General features: G+C 47.3%; 1 protein-coding gene across 12 annotated transcripts in view; it reads left to right on the forward strand.

The window, feature by feature from the left end:
- shroom3 (shroom family member 3) overlaps positions 1 to 20,991 on the forward strand; it is a 66,909-nt gene that overhangs the window by 26,447 nt on the left and 19,471 nt on the right. For 8 of the 12 annotated variants that reach the window (XM_023961091.2, XM_078955566.1, XM_023961089.2 and 5 more), the window contains 6 exons: positions 4,008 to 4,172; positions 15,886 to 16,011; positions 18,149 to 18,367; positions 18,444 to 18,757; positions 18,848 to 19,082; positions 20,840 to 20,895. In XM_023961091.2, coding sequence (XP_023816859.1) covers positions 4,008 to 4,172; positions 15,886 to 16,011; positions 18,149 to 18,367; positions 18,444 to 18,757; positions 18,848 to 19,082; positions 20,840 to 20,895 — 1,115 coding nt within the window. Of the gene's footprint in view, positions 1 to 4,007; positions 4,173 to 8,896; positions 10,338 to 15,885; positions 16,012 to 18,148; positions 18,368 to 18,443; positions 18,758 to 18,847; positions 19,083 to 20,839; positions 20,896 to 20,991 lie in introns of those variants that run through there. The other 4 variants (XM_023961094.2, XM_078955568.1, XM_078955567.1 and 1 more) reach the window with 3 other exon arrangements.

A 20,991-nucleotide genomic window follows, 5' to 3' on the forward strand; every position in this document is an offset into this window, starting at 1 on the left:
GAGGCTGATTATTCAACAGATCTGCACTGAATACATGTTCTAGTTTGCATTTTACACAAACTTCACACACAATTTTCTCACAAGTTTCGTCTGGATTGATTGATTGATTGATTGATTGATTGATTGATTGATTGATTGTGGTCATACACTTACCAAAAATATAAACACAACACTTTTGTTATTGCTCCCATTTATTATGGTATGAACTCAAAGATGTGAAACATTTTCCACAAACACAAAATAACCAGTTCTCTGAAATATTGTTCACAAATCTGTCTAAATCTGTGATAGTGAGCACTTCTCCTTTGCCAAGACAATCCATCCCACCTCACAGGTGTGCCATGTCAAGATGCTGGTCAGACAGCACGATTATTGCACAGGTGTGCCTGTGTCGTTTTCTTTTTTTTTTTTTAACTTGTCCTGTCCAACAGCTAGGCAAACAGATGAGAGCTGAGGGCCTCTTGTGTTGGACATATTTTACTTTAACAAGAGGGGTTATTCATCTTCAGACAAACCAAAGGTATGTCTGAATAAACCCCTTTTGTAATTGAGGCCAAACTTTATTAATTTCAATCATGTCTGAAAATCTTTGGTGTTGGACCGGACGGAAAAGGAAAGAGGGGAAGAAGAGAGAGGGACGTTAGAGAGAGGGGGGGTAGGAGGGTGATAATAGGAGGGGAAGGGGGGTAAGACCATGAAGCAGCATAGAGCAGACAGGCTTACTGGTTGTTTATCGTCACGGTACGGTTCAAATGTAGTACAAAAAGGGCGGGGCCTGTTCACACACACTCAAATATTATCAACACACCTGCTAGCCGCAAAAATGTCCACATGTCAACATGCACACAAAACAGATAGTGTTCACGAACGCATACCTATGCCTTTAAACCAACTAGTGTGAAATCTTTCATTCATTCAATCATGCAAACTATTAGTGCAAAGGTGAGCTAACACCTGTGCTCAGGTGAGTGTTTATGTTCTTCTAAAATGGATGGTGGAATGTGAAAAGAAGGAGGAGGAGCGCCCAGCCACCCCCACACCCATACCCCCGCCGCAGCAGCAGCGGCAGCCGGAATTCCCCCAACGCCACACGGGAACAGGCAGGGAACAACCGCCCCCCGGGCGACCAAGACCGCCACCCAGGCCAGGGCCAGCAGGACCGCCGCGAGGCCCCCAGAGCCAGAGAGCAGGGAGGCGCAGAGGGAAAGAGAGCGCCGCCCCAGCCCAGCCAGGAAAGCAGCCCCCCGCCGCGCCGGAAGAGCCCAACGCAGGGCCCCACCGGAGAGGGACGCCCACAGCCCCAGACGAGCACCCCACCACCACCCAGGAGTTCCGGGCATCCCCCCGCCCCGATCCCAGGTACGAGCCAGGACCCCCCAAGGGAGACCCGCTCCGCACTCCAGGCAGCCACCCACCCGGCCCACGGTTGGTCCAGGTAGGAGCAAGGCAGGGGCCCGCCGCCCCCGCCCAGGAGGGGGGAACCCCGGGGAAAAAAGGGCGGCCCACAAGGGGTGTTATAAATATGGCCCGACCAGGCTCGGCCATGTTGGAAGTTTGGCGGGGCCCAGCGCCCAGGGGTAAGGACCAGGACCCACCCCCCAGGGACACGAACACCCCCGGCTCAGGTGTAATATGAACCCCCCCACCGCGCGGAGAGAGCACCGCCGGGCCCAGGGAGCCGGCACCCAAGGGACACGGCCGCCATCGCCAAGGGGCCCACACCCCCCACCAGGGAAGGGGTAGGGGACAGATGGACCCAGGTCCCACCTTCCTTGTAAAATGTGTGTGCGTGTATGGGTGCTTGAGAGGGTGTTTGTGTGCATGTGTGTGTGTTTATGTTTGAATGTATATATTGAAGGGGGAGGGGTGTGTGTACTAAGGGGGGTGCAGTTAAAATTGGCGAGTAGGGCACTAAGGGGACATCTCCTGATTACTCACAGTGATGTCCCCTCACCCTCCACACCAAGGGGCCCTAAATGTCTAAGGTGCGGTTAAAATTGGCGGGTAGGGTGCCAGGAGGACATCTGCTGCTTGCTTGCAGTGATGTCTAAGCACCCCCCCTACCAAGGACCCTACATGTCTAAGGTGCAAATAAAACCGAAAGAGGGGGGGCCCACTCCATACGGCAACCATAGGAGGGGGGCCACTCCCAAGTAGCCCCCCCCCAAGGCGCATCGCAGGCTAGACCCCCCACCCCCTCACCCTAATATGAGGTTATATAAGGAAGGGGGTAAGTTGGGGACAGCTGGTAGACTGTCCCCCGGTGGTCAAACAGCCGTCCCCCAGCCCACCCCCAGCAAAGGGGCAGGGCCACCCAGCCCAGGGGCCCACCCCCGGAGGCGCCGACACCCCAGGCCCGGCACCACCCACCCCACACAGAGAGAGAGGAGCCAGAAAGCGTCGCCCCCCCCCCCCGGAGCAAGCCCAGGCCCCCACCCCCAGACGCCGGCCCTAGAAGAGCTCTGGTCAGGCCTCGACGGGACCGAGGAGGCCAACCGGCCGAGGCAACCACTGATTGCCTCAGCGGAGACCCCGACCCGCTAGCCCCCCCGACCCGTACTAATAATGGGCCCCCCCTCCCCCCCAGAACGCCCCCCAACAGGACAGGGCCGACAAACCACCCACCCCACCCCACCCCAGACCCCGCAGCCGAAGCGGGTGACACCCAGAGCGACCGGGGGCCCCGAGAGGGTTGTCCCGTCCCAGAGCCAGGGAAGGGCCGATCCCAGCCCCAGGTGCAGATGGGCAGCCCATCCGGCGACGCTGGGCCCCCCCCACCCGAGCAGGGCCCCCCGCCAACCCCCCCAGCACAGGCAAAGGGACCACCCCCCCAAGCCAAGCCAGACCACCACCCCACCCCCCCACCACGCACCCCCACACCCAAGCCCAGAGGACCACGCAGCGCCCCAGCCCGCCCCACCCAGGCACCGGACCCGACCCCCCGACCAACGGAGCCCCCCACCGCCCCCGCCAGGCACCGGAAGCCCCGACCCCCACCCCAAACCACGGCAGAAGGGCAAGGGGCAGCGACGACCAAGCCCTCCATCCCCTAAGTCATGGAGTCAACCACAGGAGACCAGAGAGACTGAATTCTTTCAAAGTTACTTGAGCTTTGGGCTGACATTTTTTCCAAGCTGATATGATCAAACAGCAGATTTCTGTGTTGACTTATGTTTATATTTTTCTTGTTTTTCCAATTTATTAAAATAGTTTTTTTGGCAATACAAAGAGTTATGAAAATGATACCTGTGTCGTTTTCTAGGACCTAGTTTCTGCGGAGCAGCAGGAGTTCATTAGAAATTCCCCCCTGAGTTGTGGGCGGGGCTGTTGGTGTTGAGTAAGCCTGTTCTGACTTCATCATCCCTTTGTTTACACCCTCTCCTGCTAACTTACAGCCCCTCACACCCCCAACCTAACATTAACGGTGCAACAAAACAGCAGCAACATCAGATCCATCCGTCCGTCCAGATTCCAGCTCAGATCAGGAAAACAGAGACGTTCATGGATCTGTTGGTCTGCAGGTGGATGATCAGAAAGGGGCGGGGCTTGGAGACTTTGACCCGCTGACTGCTGCAGCACCTATGTCACTGCTGCAGAGTTTTTCAAACAGCGTTTTTCTTTTCTTGTCTGCTCCTGATTCACAATGATTTGAATAAAGAAATACTCAGAAAAGCAAAAATATGTCCTCCATCATGGGGAAAATGCCACAGGAACACGTTAAAAACAGGAGTTCTCATTGGAGTGGGTCTTTAAATTGTCTTTCAGTTGAGGCCTAATAAAGTAAGCTCCCTAAGTCTTTTGTGATTCGTCTAGCATTGCATTCACTAATCTCTCTGTCAGGCATGTTGCTGAATAAAAGCATATGGTTGCCGTGGACCCACCCCCTCCTCTTCTGAGCCAGAATGGGACTCATGGATGTTCTTGTAGAATTTGGTGAACCTGGAGGCTTTCAGAGCAGCTGAGGTGGATTGGTTGGTGAATTTCTTTCAATCTCTGTCTTTCCACAGGGACTTTGATCCTGGATACATTGAGGAGTTTGTTACTCCTCCTAATTCCCTCCCTGCTCTTCCTCCTCCTTCATCCTCATCCTCCTCAACGCCGCAGCACACGGCATCACTATCCAGCAACCGCAGTCGGCCACGTTCAGCGGTCCAGCTGCGCATCAAAAGCAGGTAAGGTGGCTCCTCCTCGTCTGCGTTAACTGCTGGCAGACTTTTGGGTCCAGGACATCCGTCAGCATGACCAACAGGAAGTAGATGATGGTTTGAACCCCAGAGGACGGGGGTGTACATGTGACGGGGGCTGTTTCTGACCAGAACTTCCCTGCAGTTGGATCCTTTTATCTGTCCTCTGTGATCAAAGGCCCAGCAGGAAGTGATGTCAGGGCGGCGTCGTGCTGTCAGCTGAGGAGGTTGGCCTCCTCTGCTGATGGGATGTCCTGCCTGGACTTCCTTTGTGCCTGTGAGTCTGTGTGTGGGTGAATAAGGAGGGGGGGTCGCACGCGTTTCAGTGACAAAACAAACGCCTAGACCAGCAGTGAAGTAAAGTCACGGGCCAAACTCAATCTTTATTGAAAAATGAACTGCAACTGATGTGAAACGTTTAACCTTTTCATAAGGAAACAAACAAACACAGAATCTGGATCAACCAAAGCTTGATATTCCAAACACATGAGAATAGAAATATGAAATAATAGACACATCAGGGGTATTCTTTTCTTATTTAAATAGGTAAATAAAGTGTGTCTCACCCCGTATCCTTTCAGGTTCCTTTTTAAACTAAATCTCTGTCAAAGCCAACAACAAAAGAACAAAAATAACATCATTCAATAAAAATCCAACATTTCTACTTTTAACAGACTAGGCCTTGCAGCAGAAAAAGTGCAGAAGAAACAGATAAATTCCAGCTCAGTTTTCTACACTCTGATTTACTCTGCACATTGGTCTAAGCAGATACCAAGCAGGTTCATAAAGTCTGGGGTCAGAGTCTGAGCCGAGGAAAACCTCGTGTTTAGCAGGAATGTCTCAAAGCTCCTGTCGTCCATCTTTCTTTTGGCGCCAGTTTTGTGGAGGCTGACATGAATTTGTCCGATGTGACTGGACCATGGCTGTCAACGGTTTCAACTGTGTACCAACGTACTAGCAAAGCATTGTGGGATTTGTAGTATTAGCGGTACAGTATCTACGGCGGGGCAGCTCTAATGCACATATTTGATCTCGTGGGCCAATCATAATCACACTGCGGGCCAGACTTGGCCCCCCGGGCCTGAGTTTGACACGTGTGGTCTAGCGTCCCGTTCCTTCGGTACCAGCCCCCACCACAGACAAGCAGAGGTTAAAGTGGCTGTTAACAGAATTCCTTCAGCTGTTTTAGATTTTTTCTTACGACCATTGTTGAATGTGTTAAGGGACAAAATCCCCCACGACGTCTCTTTTTTAGGAACCAACTTCCTGTGAGCGATTTCCTCTAGGGAGTCTGCTTCCACGTCTGATTAAGCTTTGGCAAACTTCCTTCTGTTGGAAAAGTAAGAATGATCTATATTTTCAGAAACAAGTTATGTCAAAGTCATAATCATAAATATTACCGTATTTTCCGGACTATAAGTCGCCCTTTTTTTCATAGTTTGGCAAGGGGTGCGACTTATACTCCGCAGCGACTTATATTAGAAATAAATTGAAATAAATAGATTGTTAACCCTCCTGTTATGTTCATTTGTGAGGAACAGAGATGATGTTCCTGGGTCAATTTGATGTATGAGGTATGTTAAGTGTTAAGAGGATGTTAAGTGACTCAGAGAATCAGCAAACTTTTTTTACAGTAAGATCTTGAAGGCTAACAACATAATATTCTATCTTCCAATGATTTCATAGATTCAGAAATGCAATAAAAATGACAACTGTTTCTACAAATACAGGATGAAAACAGAGTATTAGTTGGCCAATGATGCTTCATGAAAGGAATAAATAAATAAGTATGAGAAAGAATTACTGTGGATTTATGAGATAAACAGTCTGCTATGATTGTGTCATAAGAATTTGTGCAAGTTATTATATTTTAGTCTCAGATTTTGTCAATAAATTTCCCGTCAAAATGCGACTTATAGTCCAGTGCGACTTCTCTGTGTTTTTTCTACTTTATAATGCATTTTTGGGCTGGTATACTCCGCAGCGACTTATAGTCCGGAAAATACGGGTATTTGAATTTATTTCTACAACAGAATTATCAGATGTCAGTTTTCTTCCATCTTCTTTTAGACATCATCCTTATGTTGCCTCTGACTTAAAATGTTTGGACATTTCAGCAGAAATGTGCATTTTGTAGCTTCAGTTTACAAAGTTCAGATGTCCGTGACATGAAATCCTGCACATGCAAGCAAGCATGTCGTCACGTCAAACGAAGATCTTCTGTCGTCAAATCCTGTTTTGGTAAAGTTCTGATCTTGATCGACAGGAGAAACTGAATATTTCTGCTCTGAATATTCAGTGAAAAACAACACGGAGAGCTTAAACTAGAAGTTTTGATGTAATCCAGCTGGATTCAATCGTCTGTTTTTTTTCATTTAGAAGTAATTCTTTCTTTAGGTCATGCAGAAAGCCTCATCTATTGGGCACAACTTTATATGTCCCACATGTTTGACTTATTTAATTATTTAGAAAGTTTTTAGACGAAGGTTAGCAAATGAGAGTTTTTTTATTTTTCCTTTTTAAATAAATCCCCCACCGGGCGGCACAGTGGTGCAGTGGTTAGCACTTTTGCCTCACACCAAGAAGTCCCGGCTGGAGGACCTGAACCAGAACATCAATGGGGACCTTTCTGTGTGGAGTTTGCATGTTCTCCCGGTGCATGCGTGGGTTTTTCTCCAGGGACTCTGGTTTCCTCCCACCGTCAAGCTTTGACACAACCGTAACATGTGTGTAACTGATGACCGGCATGGAGGAAACAACGTTAAAGTTCAGATCCTCCTCAGTCTGTCATCCTTCCTGGTTTGGTTTCACGGCATTTAAAAAAAAAAAAACATTAAATAAAAGTCTTCATGAAAGCAACTGTGATGACAAATCACTGCAGCATTTGAGTATACATGTTGGTGTGTGGTTGACTGTGTATGTGTGTGCGTGTGTGTTTGTGTAGATGAACAGCACAGCCTGTAACAAGCGCTTGTGTTCACGGAAGTCTTTGGACATTTGGGGATGAGAGCAGATCTTCACCGTGGAAAGATGAAAGAACCCCTGACGATTCGTTCATCTTCTACCGACCGACGTTATGAAACGGCAACATCCAAACTCTGATCTGAAAAGCTGCCCTTGTTGTGGTTCTGATAAACAGCCCGCATGCTTTATTCCCTCACTATTCCTTGGATTACTGATAATTGGTTATCAGATGTCACCAAAAGGAGGGATCAGCAGTCGGCCACTTAGTGGTCGTCCAAAAACAGGAAGCGGGCCATCAGACTGCTGTTTATATGGAGGGGACAGACTCATTAGAAACCGTTTTCTATCATAACCTTTTGATTCACTTTTTGTTTTAGCTGCTCTTGTCCTCTGGTGTCAGACTGGTTCCATTTCTTTTCTTTTCTTCTGCAGGTGTTTCCTCGACTGGATCACCACATTCTTTCAAACTGACATTATTGGATGGAAAAAGTTGCCATCTGCTCAGTTGGTTATCTTGTCAGTGAGTTTCAGGTTGCATTGCTGTGACGGTTCAGTGGTTTGGAGATGTTTCGGTGCAGCCGATGTTGGTCTCCTTCAAAACATCATTGAATGACCTTTACTGAAATTGTGGGAGGTTCACCTGCCGACAGGTGTGTTCTCAGTGAATTTATAAGGAATGGAGAGAGTGGGAAAGAAGTGAAGAAGCGAGTGCAGGCAGATTGGAATGGTTGGAGAAAAAGAGTTTCGGCTGAAATGAAAGAAAAGCTGTAGAAAAGCGTGGTGAGAGCAGCCATGTTGTTGGACCGAGAGACACAGGAAGCAGAGCTGGAGGAGGCAGAGATAAACATGCTGTTCTCTTTGGGAGGGACCAGGATGGATCAGGAATGAGGACATCAGAGGGACAGCACATGGTAGAGGTTCTGGAGATAAAGTCAGAGTGAAATGGTTGGGACATGTCCAGAGGAGAGACTGAAGGATGCTGAGTCTAGAGGAAGACCAGAGAGGAGGATTCTGGATGCAGAGAAGGAAGACGTGAAGGTAGCTGCTGGTAGAGGATGATGAAGACGTGAAGGTAGCTGCTGGTAGAGGATGATGAAGACGTGAAGGTAGCTGCTGGTAGAGGATGATGAAGACGTGAAGGTAGCTGCTGGTAGAGGATGATGAAGACGTGAAGGTAGCTGCTGGTAGAGGATGATGAAGACGTGAAGGTAGCTGCTGGTAGAGGATGATGAAGACGTGAAGGTAGCTGCTGGTAGAGGATGATGAAGACGTGAAGGTAGCTGCTGGTAGAGGATGATGAAGACGTGAAGGTAGCTGCTGGTAGAGGATGATGAAGACGTGAAGGTAGCTGCTGGTAGAGGATGATGAAGACGTGAAGGTAGCTGCTGGTAGAGGATGATGAAGACGTGAAGGTAGCTGCTGGTAGAGGATGATGAAGACGTGAAGGTAGCTGCTGGTGGAGGATGATGAAAACAGAAGGAGGAAGCTGATTGGAGAAGAAGGAGAAAGGAGAAGATGACCTACAGCTTGGTGGCCAATTTGTGGCAAAGTGTGAAATTAGGCATTTCTCACATTTTCCCACAAAATGTTAAAGCACTCTTCACAAAGTTTTGTACACACGCCATCAGATTAAGTCGTTGACTTTTGACCTGGAGAAGAGGTTGCCATCTTGAATTTTCATAAATTAAATCACATGTTGTTGTATCTTAAATGTAAGCGTGTCTTGAACCTCTCGGCCACTGTACAAAGGTCTACATGAAACCCATAAACGGTGTCACATGTTTCCTGATGATACTTGATCAACTTTTTCACATCAGGCAGTGAAGCTGATTCCTTTGAAGACCACGGATGGCACGGCGGTCATGCCTCCTCTATCCAGCAGTTCTTTCTAATTTAATGTACTTTTTTAAAAACTGTTTTCATTTAACAGTAACCAACAAGCCTGGAGCGCCGTCTCTTCAGTGACCCTGACCCTTGCTTGTGTTTTTGGATGTCTTTCTGTGATGATAAGAAGCAGTCTGCGATAATGAGCTCATTGTTTACTGCAGCACCACGTACTGCATCATGAGACGTCTTCCTCCCCACCGCCTTAAAGTCCACTCTGCTGCAATTACACACTGGTTTCCTGTTTTCAGCTCCTTGTCTTTCTGTTTATCTGTCCTCCCTCTTCGCCTCCCTCCTCCTCGCATCTCCTTTGCACTTTTTATTACTTCTGTCTAAAGTTTTTAGTTCAGTTTTGTGTGGTAGGGACAGGAATGCTCTCTCTCCTCCATCCCTTCACCTCTATTTACCCCCCCTCCTTTATCTGCCTCTCCACTTCCCCTCTTTCTCCCATCTGTCCTCTATCAGTCCAATCATTGCTTCATTCCTTTCTATCTCCACCCAAACGATTTAACCAAACTTATCTCCCGGCTGCCATTCTCCCTCCCCATCTTGCCACTCATTATCCTCGCCCTTCCTCCCTTTTTTTTCTCCCTCCTCTTCGGTTCCTCTCTTATCTTCAGAAATGCAGTGTCTCTCGCTCACACCCCACCTCTCCAGTTGCTGTCCGGCCGAGCTGCTTTTTGGAGGATGTTTACTTCACGCTTACATCGCAGTGGCCTAATGATGCGTAATTGCTGCATGTGCTTAACGAACTGAGGGCTGTGGACACGGGCGGCGTGAGTCCACCCCCCACCCACCCACCCACCCACCCCCCACCAGCCCTGGGCTGAAACAAGAGGCAGATCTGAATGTGGGAGACACGAGATCAACAGAAACCACTTTGGATGGAGTTCCAACAGCAAACAGGAGTGGAGAAGCTCTGAAACGTCAGGAGACGAGCGGCTTTGCTGCTGCAAACAGCAGCTGGACATGTTTGCTGGAAGTCCACCGGTTTGATGAAAAGACGCGTTCAACAGTTCAAGTCGGTCCGACAGAAATCGTTATATTCAATTCCTCTGGCAGTGTGGGCCATGGTGTGTGAGGGGAAACGTAAAAGGTCGTCGTAGGAGCCAAACGGAGAGAAAGAGGACAGAAAGCAGCCGTCATGGAACTGTTGGAGGTGTTTTACCGCCGGAAGCTCAGGAAGAAGCAGAAGAAGCTGGAGCTGGGCCGCTCAGATGGAGCGCTCTGTCGTTCTCCATCCGAGGCTAGCGTCAACAGTTTAGCCACTGGCCTGATCTCCAAAGTCCTCAGGTTCACCTCCAGGTAAAACGGGTCACAGCCAACCGCTTCAGTCTGTCACCGTTGTGTCTTTCCACTCAGATTTATCTGCTTTAGTTAAGGTTTTCACTGTAGAAATGCAAACATGAAAAAGCAAAACTGATTTAAAAAATGCATGTTTGACTTTTGCTTTGAAATAATCAGACAGCTTTAATTCCTGTTTTTTGGATCTGTTTTTTGGCCTCTCTGCTTCAGATTGTTCTCTTCTACTGAACTAAACTAATAATCAGCAGATGTTTTGTGTGTGCATTTATTGACTAGCATGCAATTATCTGTCTCTTTATAATCTCTTGATTAGCCGGTCTAATATTATAAAAACCAAAAATGCTGGACATGAAACTACCGATAAGTCGAACTAAAGAAAATAAAAATCCTCCTCCATTGTGTCATCACTGCCACGGAGGAGGGAATGAGGAAGTACCCAGGTGCAGAGAGGAGGATGAGGCAGGAGGTTCCAGGAAACGGGATCTTTAATAACTTAACCAAAATACCACTGCTGAGCAGGACTGAAACACTGGAAAACCTGAAACACTGAAAGACACGGAAACCGGGAACATCAAAACTACAAACTATGGAGCAGCACAGCAGGAAGGGAAAGACTTGACTTATATACACACAGACAAACGAGACCCAGGTGGAAACAATGAGGACCAAAAGTAAAACTCGAAACAACAACAACACAACAGGAAAACCTACAAAATAAAACAGGAAGTTAACTCCAAACATGAAGAAACAAAAGACAACTAGAAAACAAAAGTAAAGAAACTAAAACCGTTACAATCACAGGTAAAAATACAATATATCCATCGCTTCCTCAGCTTGTGTCTTAAGAACTTTGACCCAATTTGGTTAACTGTAAAAGCTTTTTTTTTTACTCAGGAGCTTTGGGGAGCATTACCTATTAGAGGCGTGGCCTTTGAGAGACCCGCCCAAAGTCGCTGACTTCCCATTTTCCTATTCAGTGATTCTGATGTGGATTATTTTGTCACACAGATTTGAGCTTGGATGCCATTACATTAATACTCTACTGAATACAAAGTTGGCCGTGGCCTAAATCTTGACCACTCCACCTCCGTGCTTCAGAGTGAGACTTTGATGCGGTTGATCCAAAGAATGATGAGTGGGAAGTCTTGTAGTTTCTTGGACTTTTCAGATCTGAGTTGTTTTCCCTGAGGCCTGTAGGGTCTGAGATGTCATTACTGGATCTCCTTTAGGATCTAGAGCAGTGAAACGTCTTACCCCTGAATCATTTCCACATAGAGATTGTAAATGTTTGGCTCCTTTTGGGACATAAACGTCAACATTTTGACCTGATTTAAACATGTGGGCAAAATCTGCAAAAGGCCTTGTTGAATTTCTTAATCTAAATAAGATTAAATGTCAGCCAATTCGATTTTCACAGAGTTTTTAGGGCCTGAATGTAAGCACACAAGAGCAGCTGCCCTGATAAGGTGTTGAGGCATTGGAGTCATGTCCTGTCATTACCCAGGTCCCTGTGGTCCACAGACATGTTGGCTTTTATGTCCTCTGTCTCCATCTTAGCCAGATAAGATCATTTCCTGTTTACCCCTGAGAATAAATACTGAGAGAGGGGAGATGGCAAACATGAAGATGCTTCCAGGGAGGGTAATGGAACCAGCACCCTCATCTACGTCTCCGTTCTTATGGCCTGTTTGATAACAGTCAAATCTGTTCAAAGGGAGTTTGCATGTGTTGCAGGGAGACGATGCGCACCTTGGGTCCGGGTCATGGTGTGTGGGTGTGTGACTGTCCAGGGTGTAGCCCACCTTCGACAACAGTAGGACGGCCATGGCGCAGAGGTAGAGCGGTCAACCTCTAGCCAGAATATTGCAGGTTCGGTTCCATGTCGGAGTGTCCTTGAGCAAGGCAGTGAACCCCACAATGCTCCTGGCGATGGAGGTTGGCGAAGGCACTGTGTGAATGGGTGGATGTTAGAAAAGCCCTATGGAAGTATACGCCATGTACCATAACAGCAGCTGGGATAGGCTCCAGCAACCCTCCATGGGGTTCTGAAGATGGAAGGATGCTTGGACTGTCGCTTTCTGCACAGGATGGGCTCCTGCAGCTCAAACCTTTGGTTTAGTCACACCTGAGAGGAGCCCATGGCATGGTTTATCACGAGTTCCAATGAAACTTCTAAACCTTTGGAGAACGCAGCAACAGTCACACAGTGATTAAGAAGTCCAACGTTTCTGTCTTTAAGGTATTTTTTGTGAGGTCAGCTCTGAAACTCAGACCAACAAAAGCCATTGATTTATTTTAAGCAGGGGGGGGCGGTGTCGATACGGGAGAAGACTTCCTTTTCTTTGCTTCGTCTCCACAGTTTCCAAAATGGGCTCAGCTTAGGACCATTGAGGCACGGGTTTCTTGGTTCTGACAGGCGGGTGGGTCGAGTCAGAACATCTCTGCGTAGAGGCCTGCAGTCCATCAAGCATGTGTGGAGAGCAGATCCTTTTTTTCTTCTTCTCTCTCCAGAGGATGTTTTGCTGCTCCTCCTTAGAGCTGGTTCTCCTCCTCTTCCTCACATTCAGCAGATCTTTGTGGTTCCTTCTTTTTTCTTGGACCGTAAAGTGTCCGTTTGCTATCGTCATGCCATCAATCAGCCATTGAACTCACAGAAAAACCCCAGCCGCATGATTCTCCATGTCTGATCTAGCCTTGTGAGGACACAGTGGTGGGTTAGACGACTCATCCCCTCCACTTCACGTCTCAGCCAAGCAGACCCAGCAGCCACTGCAGTCCATGCGACTGAATGTTTGTTTGCAGCCCAATCTTCTGGAAGCGTCCTGTGAAGAACGTGACATAATGCTGCTCCTTTTTAGTCTTAAATGGTTCAATTAGTCTGCCGGTAATGTTCTGAGTTTACTACAGATTAAAATGTCCTTTTCCAAAATAAAGGGAAATGTGTGAAAACAATTCAAATAAAGTTATTGATTGTTTATAAGTTGATTTTTAAAGGTGCAGTGTTTTGCAAGGGTATACTTTTAACTTTAGCAGCTTGATTAATTATACTAGTGATGGTTGAAAGTCACTGGGGGGGGGGGGGGGGGGGGGGGGCGCCAAAGGGTAAGTTCTTCCTGGGGGGGGCGTAAGAGCAAATAACTGAGAAGCGCTGATCAATCTGAACGGCTTTCTAGCTGCTCACCCTCCTAACATCTGACCACGCTCATTCTTGAACGTTCACAGGGGAAACAAAGCTAACGGCCCCCCAGACCTCGTTTTCACCCACAACTGTTCCCCAAAGAGGAAGGAGGTCCCTCGTCTTCACTCAGCGTCTTCCTCACACGGTCTGCCCTGGCTGAGCCGCTTGTGGCTTTTCCAGACTGACGTAGTTTTCAAAATTTCTTGAAAATTGAGCGGAGGAATGTGAAGTTGGGCTGGTCTGCAGGTTTGCCCTCCATCAGTGCAGCTGTGTGTGTGTGCATGTGTGTGCCTGTGTGTGCTAAGACCCTGTGCGACCAAACTTCCTGTTGAGCCGATCCGTTTTCTTGCTCCTCTTCTGATGTTGAAGTCTGATACTGAGTGGATGATCCCCTGAAGCCTCATCAGGCATGTGCTGCTGCTGTGAATGCTGGTTCTGTTCCTGATGAAAGGAGGCCAACAGACAAATGGAAAGCATGCCTGGGGTGTGAGCCTGGAGGAAGGTGCAGCACGTCCAACCATCAGCACCAGCAACACAAAGATGCATTTAAAGAGCGGCTGCAGAGTCACAACTATTCACTCTTTCTCTTCTTCAGCAGAGATGGGAACAAATGCTAATGCTACATTAGCACTCCCAGAATCTGAATCCTCTTTTGCTTGTTCCAGACTTTTCTTTGGACATATTTTCCTCAGCATTCTTCCAGCTTTTGAAAGCCTCATGCTGCAGAAACGGTCAGCTGCTTCAGGAGAGTTGTACTTTGGCTTTTGCTCACTCCTCTCGTCCCGCTGCAGGTGACCCATGGAGATGATGCATAGCTACGATAGTGCTGCTGTTTTTGTTGCACCGCTAATGTTAGGTTGGAGGTTTGAGGAGCTGTAAGCTAGCGGGAGAGCGTGTAAGTAAAGGGATGATGGGAAATGAGGGCAGGCTTACTCTGTGTCCTAGAAAAGGACACGGATATTTTTATTTTGGCTAAAAACAGCATCATCATGATTATCAAACCACTGGGAACCATTGAGAATGGATCAAAATGTGACGGACATCCTTCAAACGTCTACGTGAACTTATTCCCTCCCCTCATTTAAAAAACGAATTGTTTTTACAATACAACGTAAAGTGATTGCTTAAGAGTTTTTAAAGGTTATCCAGTTAAATTATTATCTTTGATGTTGTTTAATGATTAGCGTTCAGCAAACTGAGCTTTCTCTATGCTTGAATTGGAAGCAGACTTTGCTGGAATCTCAGGTTCAGCATTTATTAGCTTTATTCTTGCTATATTTTGGTTGTTTTAACCAAACAGTTTTTTTATTCTGTTCTCACATTTTCTTTTTGTTCCGTCTTGTTCCGGCATCTTCATGGATCAGCTGTAGAGGTCAGCTTTTATTAAAAATCTCTGCAACCCTTTGCTCTTCAGTTTTTTCACTTTGATTCTATTATTTCCACTTTTCTTGCTTAATATTTCTATATGGTGAAGCATATATGGATTTATGGTTATGACTGAACAATCTAGCGACTCACACAGAGCCTAGTTGACACAGAAACATCCCAAACTGCACAGACTTGCACAAAAATCCTGTTTTGTCTGGAGCTGTCATTCAAGAGCAGAAGTTCTGAGTCGATCGGTGCACTTTGTCCCTGTTTTCAGCAGCTCTTGTGAAGAGGACATTTGGATTTTGTGATTGGTTCCCCCCTTCGTCTGTGGCAGCGGTTTGAGTGGCGTGGATGCTGCCCGCTGAGCGTCTCCTCAGCAAATACAAACACACCCCAAAGGCTGAATGTTGGGATAAAACGACAAACGTTTTCACAAAGTTTCAGAGCAGTTAGAGGGGTTTGTGTCCGAAAGGATGACCATTTTAAACGCTTTTGGGTGTCATGAAAACATGAAGAGTTTTGTTTTTTAAGCCTGAAGATGGTTTGCTGTGTTTGAACCGACAACAGGAATTAGATTTTGCTTTCACGTGTGAACAACCGGCTTGAGCGCTTTCCTTTCAGTCTTCCCTCTGAGCATTTATGACGACAAGGCTGACAGGATTGAAGAGTTGAATCTTTGAGAAATTGGTTTTCTTTTGTAATAATGATAGCGAGCCATCCTTTCCATGACTTAGGAGGATGAAGGAGCTGATGAGGAGGGCGGGCTCCGTTCTGGTCTTCTGTTCTGGAGCCTCTAGAGATGATGGTTGAGCATAATGAGCTCCATAAACACAGTAACTCATCAACAGGGTCTACAGGTCTGCAGCACCACTGACTGCAGAATGCCAGATAATGACGGACAGCCGTGATTCCCTGGTTTGTTTGTTGAGGATGTCGGCGCTCTCAGCTGGTCCGTACTGCATCCGCACATGTGCTGAAACCGCCTGCTTTCCCTCACAGACGCAGTGAGCCGGCTTCACGTCCTCATTCATGGCACTCGGCAAAGCTCAGCGAGTGTCAGCAGGAGATGGAGCAGAGAGCCGTGGACACCATGAGCGGCGCCTGGCCCCATAGCTACCATGCCAGGTCAGTGTGTGGCGCCTGGGCTGCACTCACACTTCTGTCTCTCTTGTGTTTTTATGTTTTATGTCTGCGGTGTGGTTCAGTCCAAACGCGGCGTCTGTTCATTTTCCCATACTGCACTGCAGTGTGCGTTCAGGCTCAGGCTCTCTTTATGCTAACCCGCTTCAGGCCAGAAATCCCCCCAGCTCATCTTTAAACTTTTAAAATATCTCACAAAGTCTACCATTTTTGTCATTTTGGATGGTTGGTATACTTTAGGGTCACTGACGTGTTTTTGGGATAGAAACCGGCCACAGCACCCAACACGTGCTTTCATTTGATCATTAAATTCTTCTCACATGGAAAGGAGGTCAGAAGAACGTCCCATTAAAAGGTATTTTGTGTTAAGTCGGGGGGTTATTGGTTATGTCATTAGGACATGGATTTAATTGAACTTTTTTAGGACCATAGAGTTTCATACTAATAATAATGGATTAGATTTATCTGCTTTTCCAGACGCTCAAACTTCTTCCAATGTGTCCATCATTCAGTCATTCATTCATTCATACTTGGTGATGGTAACTGCTGATGCACCACAGCTGCCCTGGGGCAGACGGACAGAGGCGTGGCTGCCAGTTTGCGCCTACAGCCCCTCTGACCATCACCGGGACACCCATATATTCACACACCAGTGGAGACACACTGAAGGCATGGAGGGTGTAGTGTCTTGCCCAACGACACAATGACGGTTGACTGTGGGGAGCAGGGATCGAACCGCCTACCCTTCAATCATTGGCCGACCCGCTGAAGCGCCTTAGCCACTGCCAGTCCAGAGTTCCTGATGCGACATAATCTTCGTAGCATTCGTCGTCTCCGTCCCCCTCTCACAGCCTCATCACCTCCCGTATCGATTACTGTAACTCTCTTCTTTCTGGACCTCCTCAAAAAAAAACTCTGTAAGCTTCAAGTGGTTCAAAACTCAGCTGCTGGAATAATAACCCAAAGCCCCTCCCTCCGTCATTTTACGGCCGTCTGACAGCAGCTTCACTGGTTACCAGCCCTCCACCACCCCGCCCCTCCACGACCCCGCCCCTCCTTATCCGGCAGAGCTCCTGACTGTTGCTCCTCCCATTTGTTTCTCCCTCACATCCTCGTCCTCCCTTCGACTGGCTGCTCCACGTTCCTGTCTCATTTCCATGGGGGGCACAGCATTCAGCAGCTCTGGAGCTCCCCCCCCTCTGATCTACATTATAAAGACTCCCTTTCTCAGTTCCCTAAACATCTCAAAACGTTTTCATCGTTCTTTCAGCACATCAGATTTAAACCGCTGTTTTAACTGGTAGCTCATTTGTGTTATTGTGGAGTTATTGTTGTTGTGTTTTTATGCTTTTACTTATCTTTTGTACTGTGAGGCGACGTTAGATGTCCAGAAAATCAAATTTATTATTATATTATAAATGCACCCCACCCACCCACACACACACACACACGCCGTTGTACACAACTTTAATCTGACTCGTTCTCTGAAAGCTCATAAAGAGGACTTCAGGAACCATGATCTGCTGCAGCAGGACCAGAGTTTGTCCTCTGAAGACTTCTGCGTCCAGCGCGGCTCGTGGTTATAGGAGCGAGCAGCCCGTCAAGTCCGACAAACACGCAGGAAAATGCAGACCGTCCTCTTCTCCGGCGCACTAATTGCATTTAGTCCGGCTGAGGGGCTTGCTGGGTCAAGCTGTGACGTAGACAATCAAGGCCACACGTTTCCATTCCAGTCAGTTAATCAGAGGGAGGAGATGGAGCAGCAGCTCTGAATGAAGCATGAATGTTTCAGCCTAGTTTCTGTCTGCTTTAAGGGGATAAACACAGAGACTGTACTGAGTATAGATCCTAACATCCCAGCCAGCGGCACTCATGTTCATATTTTTACACACAAACATTTGAAGGAACCTTTTTCCACAAAAAGCTTCCTCAGTCTCCCTGTAAGTCTTGGAATGTTGCAGTTGAAATATAAACAGCTTTACTTAAGAACTCTCCTGATTCTGTGGCAAATATTAAGTTAAGCTAAATCCAGACTTGACTTAAAGTCAGACTTTGTTTCATTCAGAAGGTAAACCATGTCAGAGTAGCAGATAACCTTTCCATTTCCTCTGGTGCCTCTCAGTGCCTCAACAACCAATCTGTGTGGTGGGTTTGACTCTGGGGAAGGATACCTTCGAAAAAGTCCAGACCAGTACAGCTCCAGGGGCAGCATGGAGAGCCTGGACCCACCCCAGTCCTCCCAGTTTCACTCTGTGGCACAGCGCCAGCACCCAGTGGAGCTGCACGGCCACTCGGCCTCCCAGTCGACGTACTCCTCCTGCCAGCAGCTGTCCTCTGCCAGGTTAACGCAGCCGCACACATCTCTGTTCATGCATCACCAACAGTTCTCCAATCAAGCCATTTTTTACATTCTCCAGGTCCTCCAGCAGCATTGATCATCTGCACAGCAAGAGGGACTCGGCGTACTCATCCTTCTCCACCAGCTCCAGTATCCCCGAGTATTTTGCCTCCACCCCTTCCTTCAGTCCAGAGCGCTGCTATTCTCTGGAAACCGTCCCTCAGAGAGCAGGAGGAAGTGCAGAGATGCTGCAGGCTGACATGCGCTGTGTCCGGTCAGTGCAAGACGACCAGCAGGGCCTCTGTCAGGAGCCGGAGCTCAGCTCTGGCTCCGCCTCCACGCTGGGGAGCAGCAACTCCAGAGCTGGGCTCAAACCAGGGCTTGGCCGGGAAGGTAACGGCGCCGCTTCTGTCCCACGCAGGATCTCTGGCGTTGCATCCGAAGTAGCTAAAAGCAGTGTCCGTGTCTACCGTACCTGTTCAGTTGGAGTCTGTTACCGTGGCAACAGCAGCAGCACCAGTGGGAACAACAGCGGTGGCATCCCAGCTTGGAACAGACACAGTGTGGGACCAATATGGGGCCCAACAATCAGCCACAGTTCCTCTGAGAGCCTGAAGGGGGCGCCTGCCCCACCCAGACGCAGCGACAGCTTCGCAGCCATCAGGAACCACGAGAGACCAAACTCCTGGTCCAGTTTGGAGAACGCCCGGTCACTGCGGTGAGGGGAGCATGTCAGACATTTTTCACTCCAAAGCTTGACCTAACGTGACCCCATCATTGAAACAAAGACCCCTCAAATTTCAGTTTCATGATTTCTGTCATTTTAACTACAAACTGAACAGAAATGCAGAAGCAGTGAGTTTGAAAGCAGAGCTTATCTTTTAGTTTTATTCCTCGAAAATGAAAAAAAGTACATTTGTAAAAGTTAGTTTAAAGTCAGAAAAGCAAAAGGAAAAAAAGCTGCTCATTCCTTCATCATAGGTTAAAGTGGAAGTATGATGATATGGGCTCATTTGCCACGAGTCCCTCTGTGTGCTGTTCATATGGGCCATGTTAGGTGTCTGAGGTTTCCTTTGAGAAATATCCTAGAAAAAACTTTGGACAGGTTTGAATTCCCGCTCTAATCCTTAACCAGTAAAAAAAACTAGAGAGCTGGACTAGCTAGTTCACTATTTCAGATTCTCTGCTCACATTTGTATTCATATCATTCACATCCAGATCTGTTGGTTATTTATTCACTTGTTTATATATGTCTGGATGTACTTATTTGTTTATTTATGTTTCTATGTATTTGGTTATTAATTTGACTTTCATATATTTTATTCCTTTACATTTTGATTGTAACTCCAGGGATCCTCCACATCAGTGGTGACCCTTCTCAGTGAAGGGGGTCGCTGGAGTGGGATCTCCCGGGTCCGCCTCCTTGCTTTGACCGGGGGGTCGACAGTGGGGGGGGGGGGTCACTGATGTGGACACTTAGTATAAAGCCAGATCTCTATTTCTATTTCCATTTCACATCTTCTCTGTCTCACTTTATGCTGTTGTGTTGTGTGGGGGTGGATGGGTGGGGGGGGGGGGGCATAAAGTGTTTCTTTGTTTCATCTTTTTTTGTTGTCTTGCTTTTTAAATTTGGAAAATGTTTTGAACGTGAAACCCTTTGAACTGCATTTGTTTAAGTAGTGCTCTATAAATAAAGTTCTGTTTTTATTTGATTTGGATTTGGAAGGGGCTGTTCCTCACTTTGTGACATCACAATGTGAGAACCCACCCGTTTTCATGGATTGGGAGGGGCTGGTGCTCAGAGAGCAGGTTTTTATGGAAATACTCAGAAAGGTGTGAATGGATGCAAATGCTGCTTTGGGGATGTTTTTAGTGAGAAATGAACATTATAAAACACTTCAAAGCTCCAAACGTTAATTTTTAATGGTCTAGACCACATATGTCAAACTCAAGGCCCGGGGGCCAAATGTGGCCTTCCATGTCATTTTATGTGGCCCCTGAGAGCATAAAAGTTTTTGATTTCTTAAAATAAAAATTAAAAACTGGTGTGTATTTATTCATATCTAGGGGGAATCTGCCATGAAATATCGGATTGGGCAGCTATACATTAGGACTTAAACACTGTCCGTATAATCTAACCTGACAGAATCTAATTTAAAAGGATTTATGCTAGAATAACAAGCAAACATGTTTTCTATGCAACTGTAATTGTCACTTTCAAAAGTTATAATAAATAATATTTTACATTTAGTTACATGTATAAGTTATATCCGGCCCTTTGAGGACAGCCGCTATACTGATGTGGCCCTCGGTGGAAATGAGTTTGACACCCCTGGTCTAGACCCTCTGAGTGTTTTTTCAGTTATGTGACTTTAGTTCATATTGACATGTATTTTCCTTATTTTAGACGTGGTGCAGCCCAGATCCATTGCTGTTGTCTCCGTGGATCTAAACCACTCGTTGTGTTTCCTTCAGGTCTCTGCAGAAGGGTTCCTGGCATCACTCCAGCGGCCCTGTGGCCCCCGTCTCAGGTACACCCCTCTTATGGTCCTGTTCAGAACCAAAGGGACCCATCTGCATGAGTTATTGATGGACAGAATTGAAAGAAATCTCACAGATGAACTGTT

This window comes from Oryzias latipes, chromosome 12, assembly GCF_053564925.1.
Source record: "Oryzias latipes strain Hd-rR chromosome 12, Olatipes_Hd-rR_3.1".
NCBI classification, from domain to species: Eukaryota; Metazoa; Chordata; class Actinopteri; order Beloniformes; family Adrianichthyidae; genus Oryzias; species Oryzias latipes.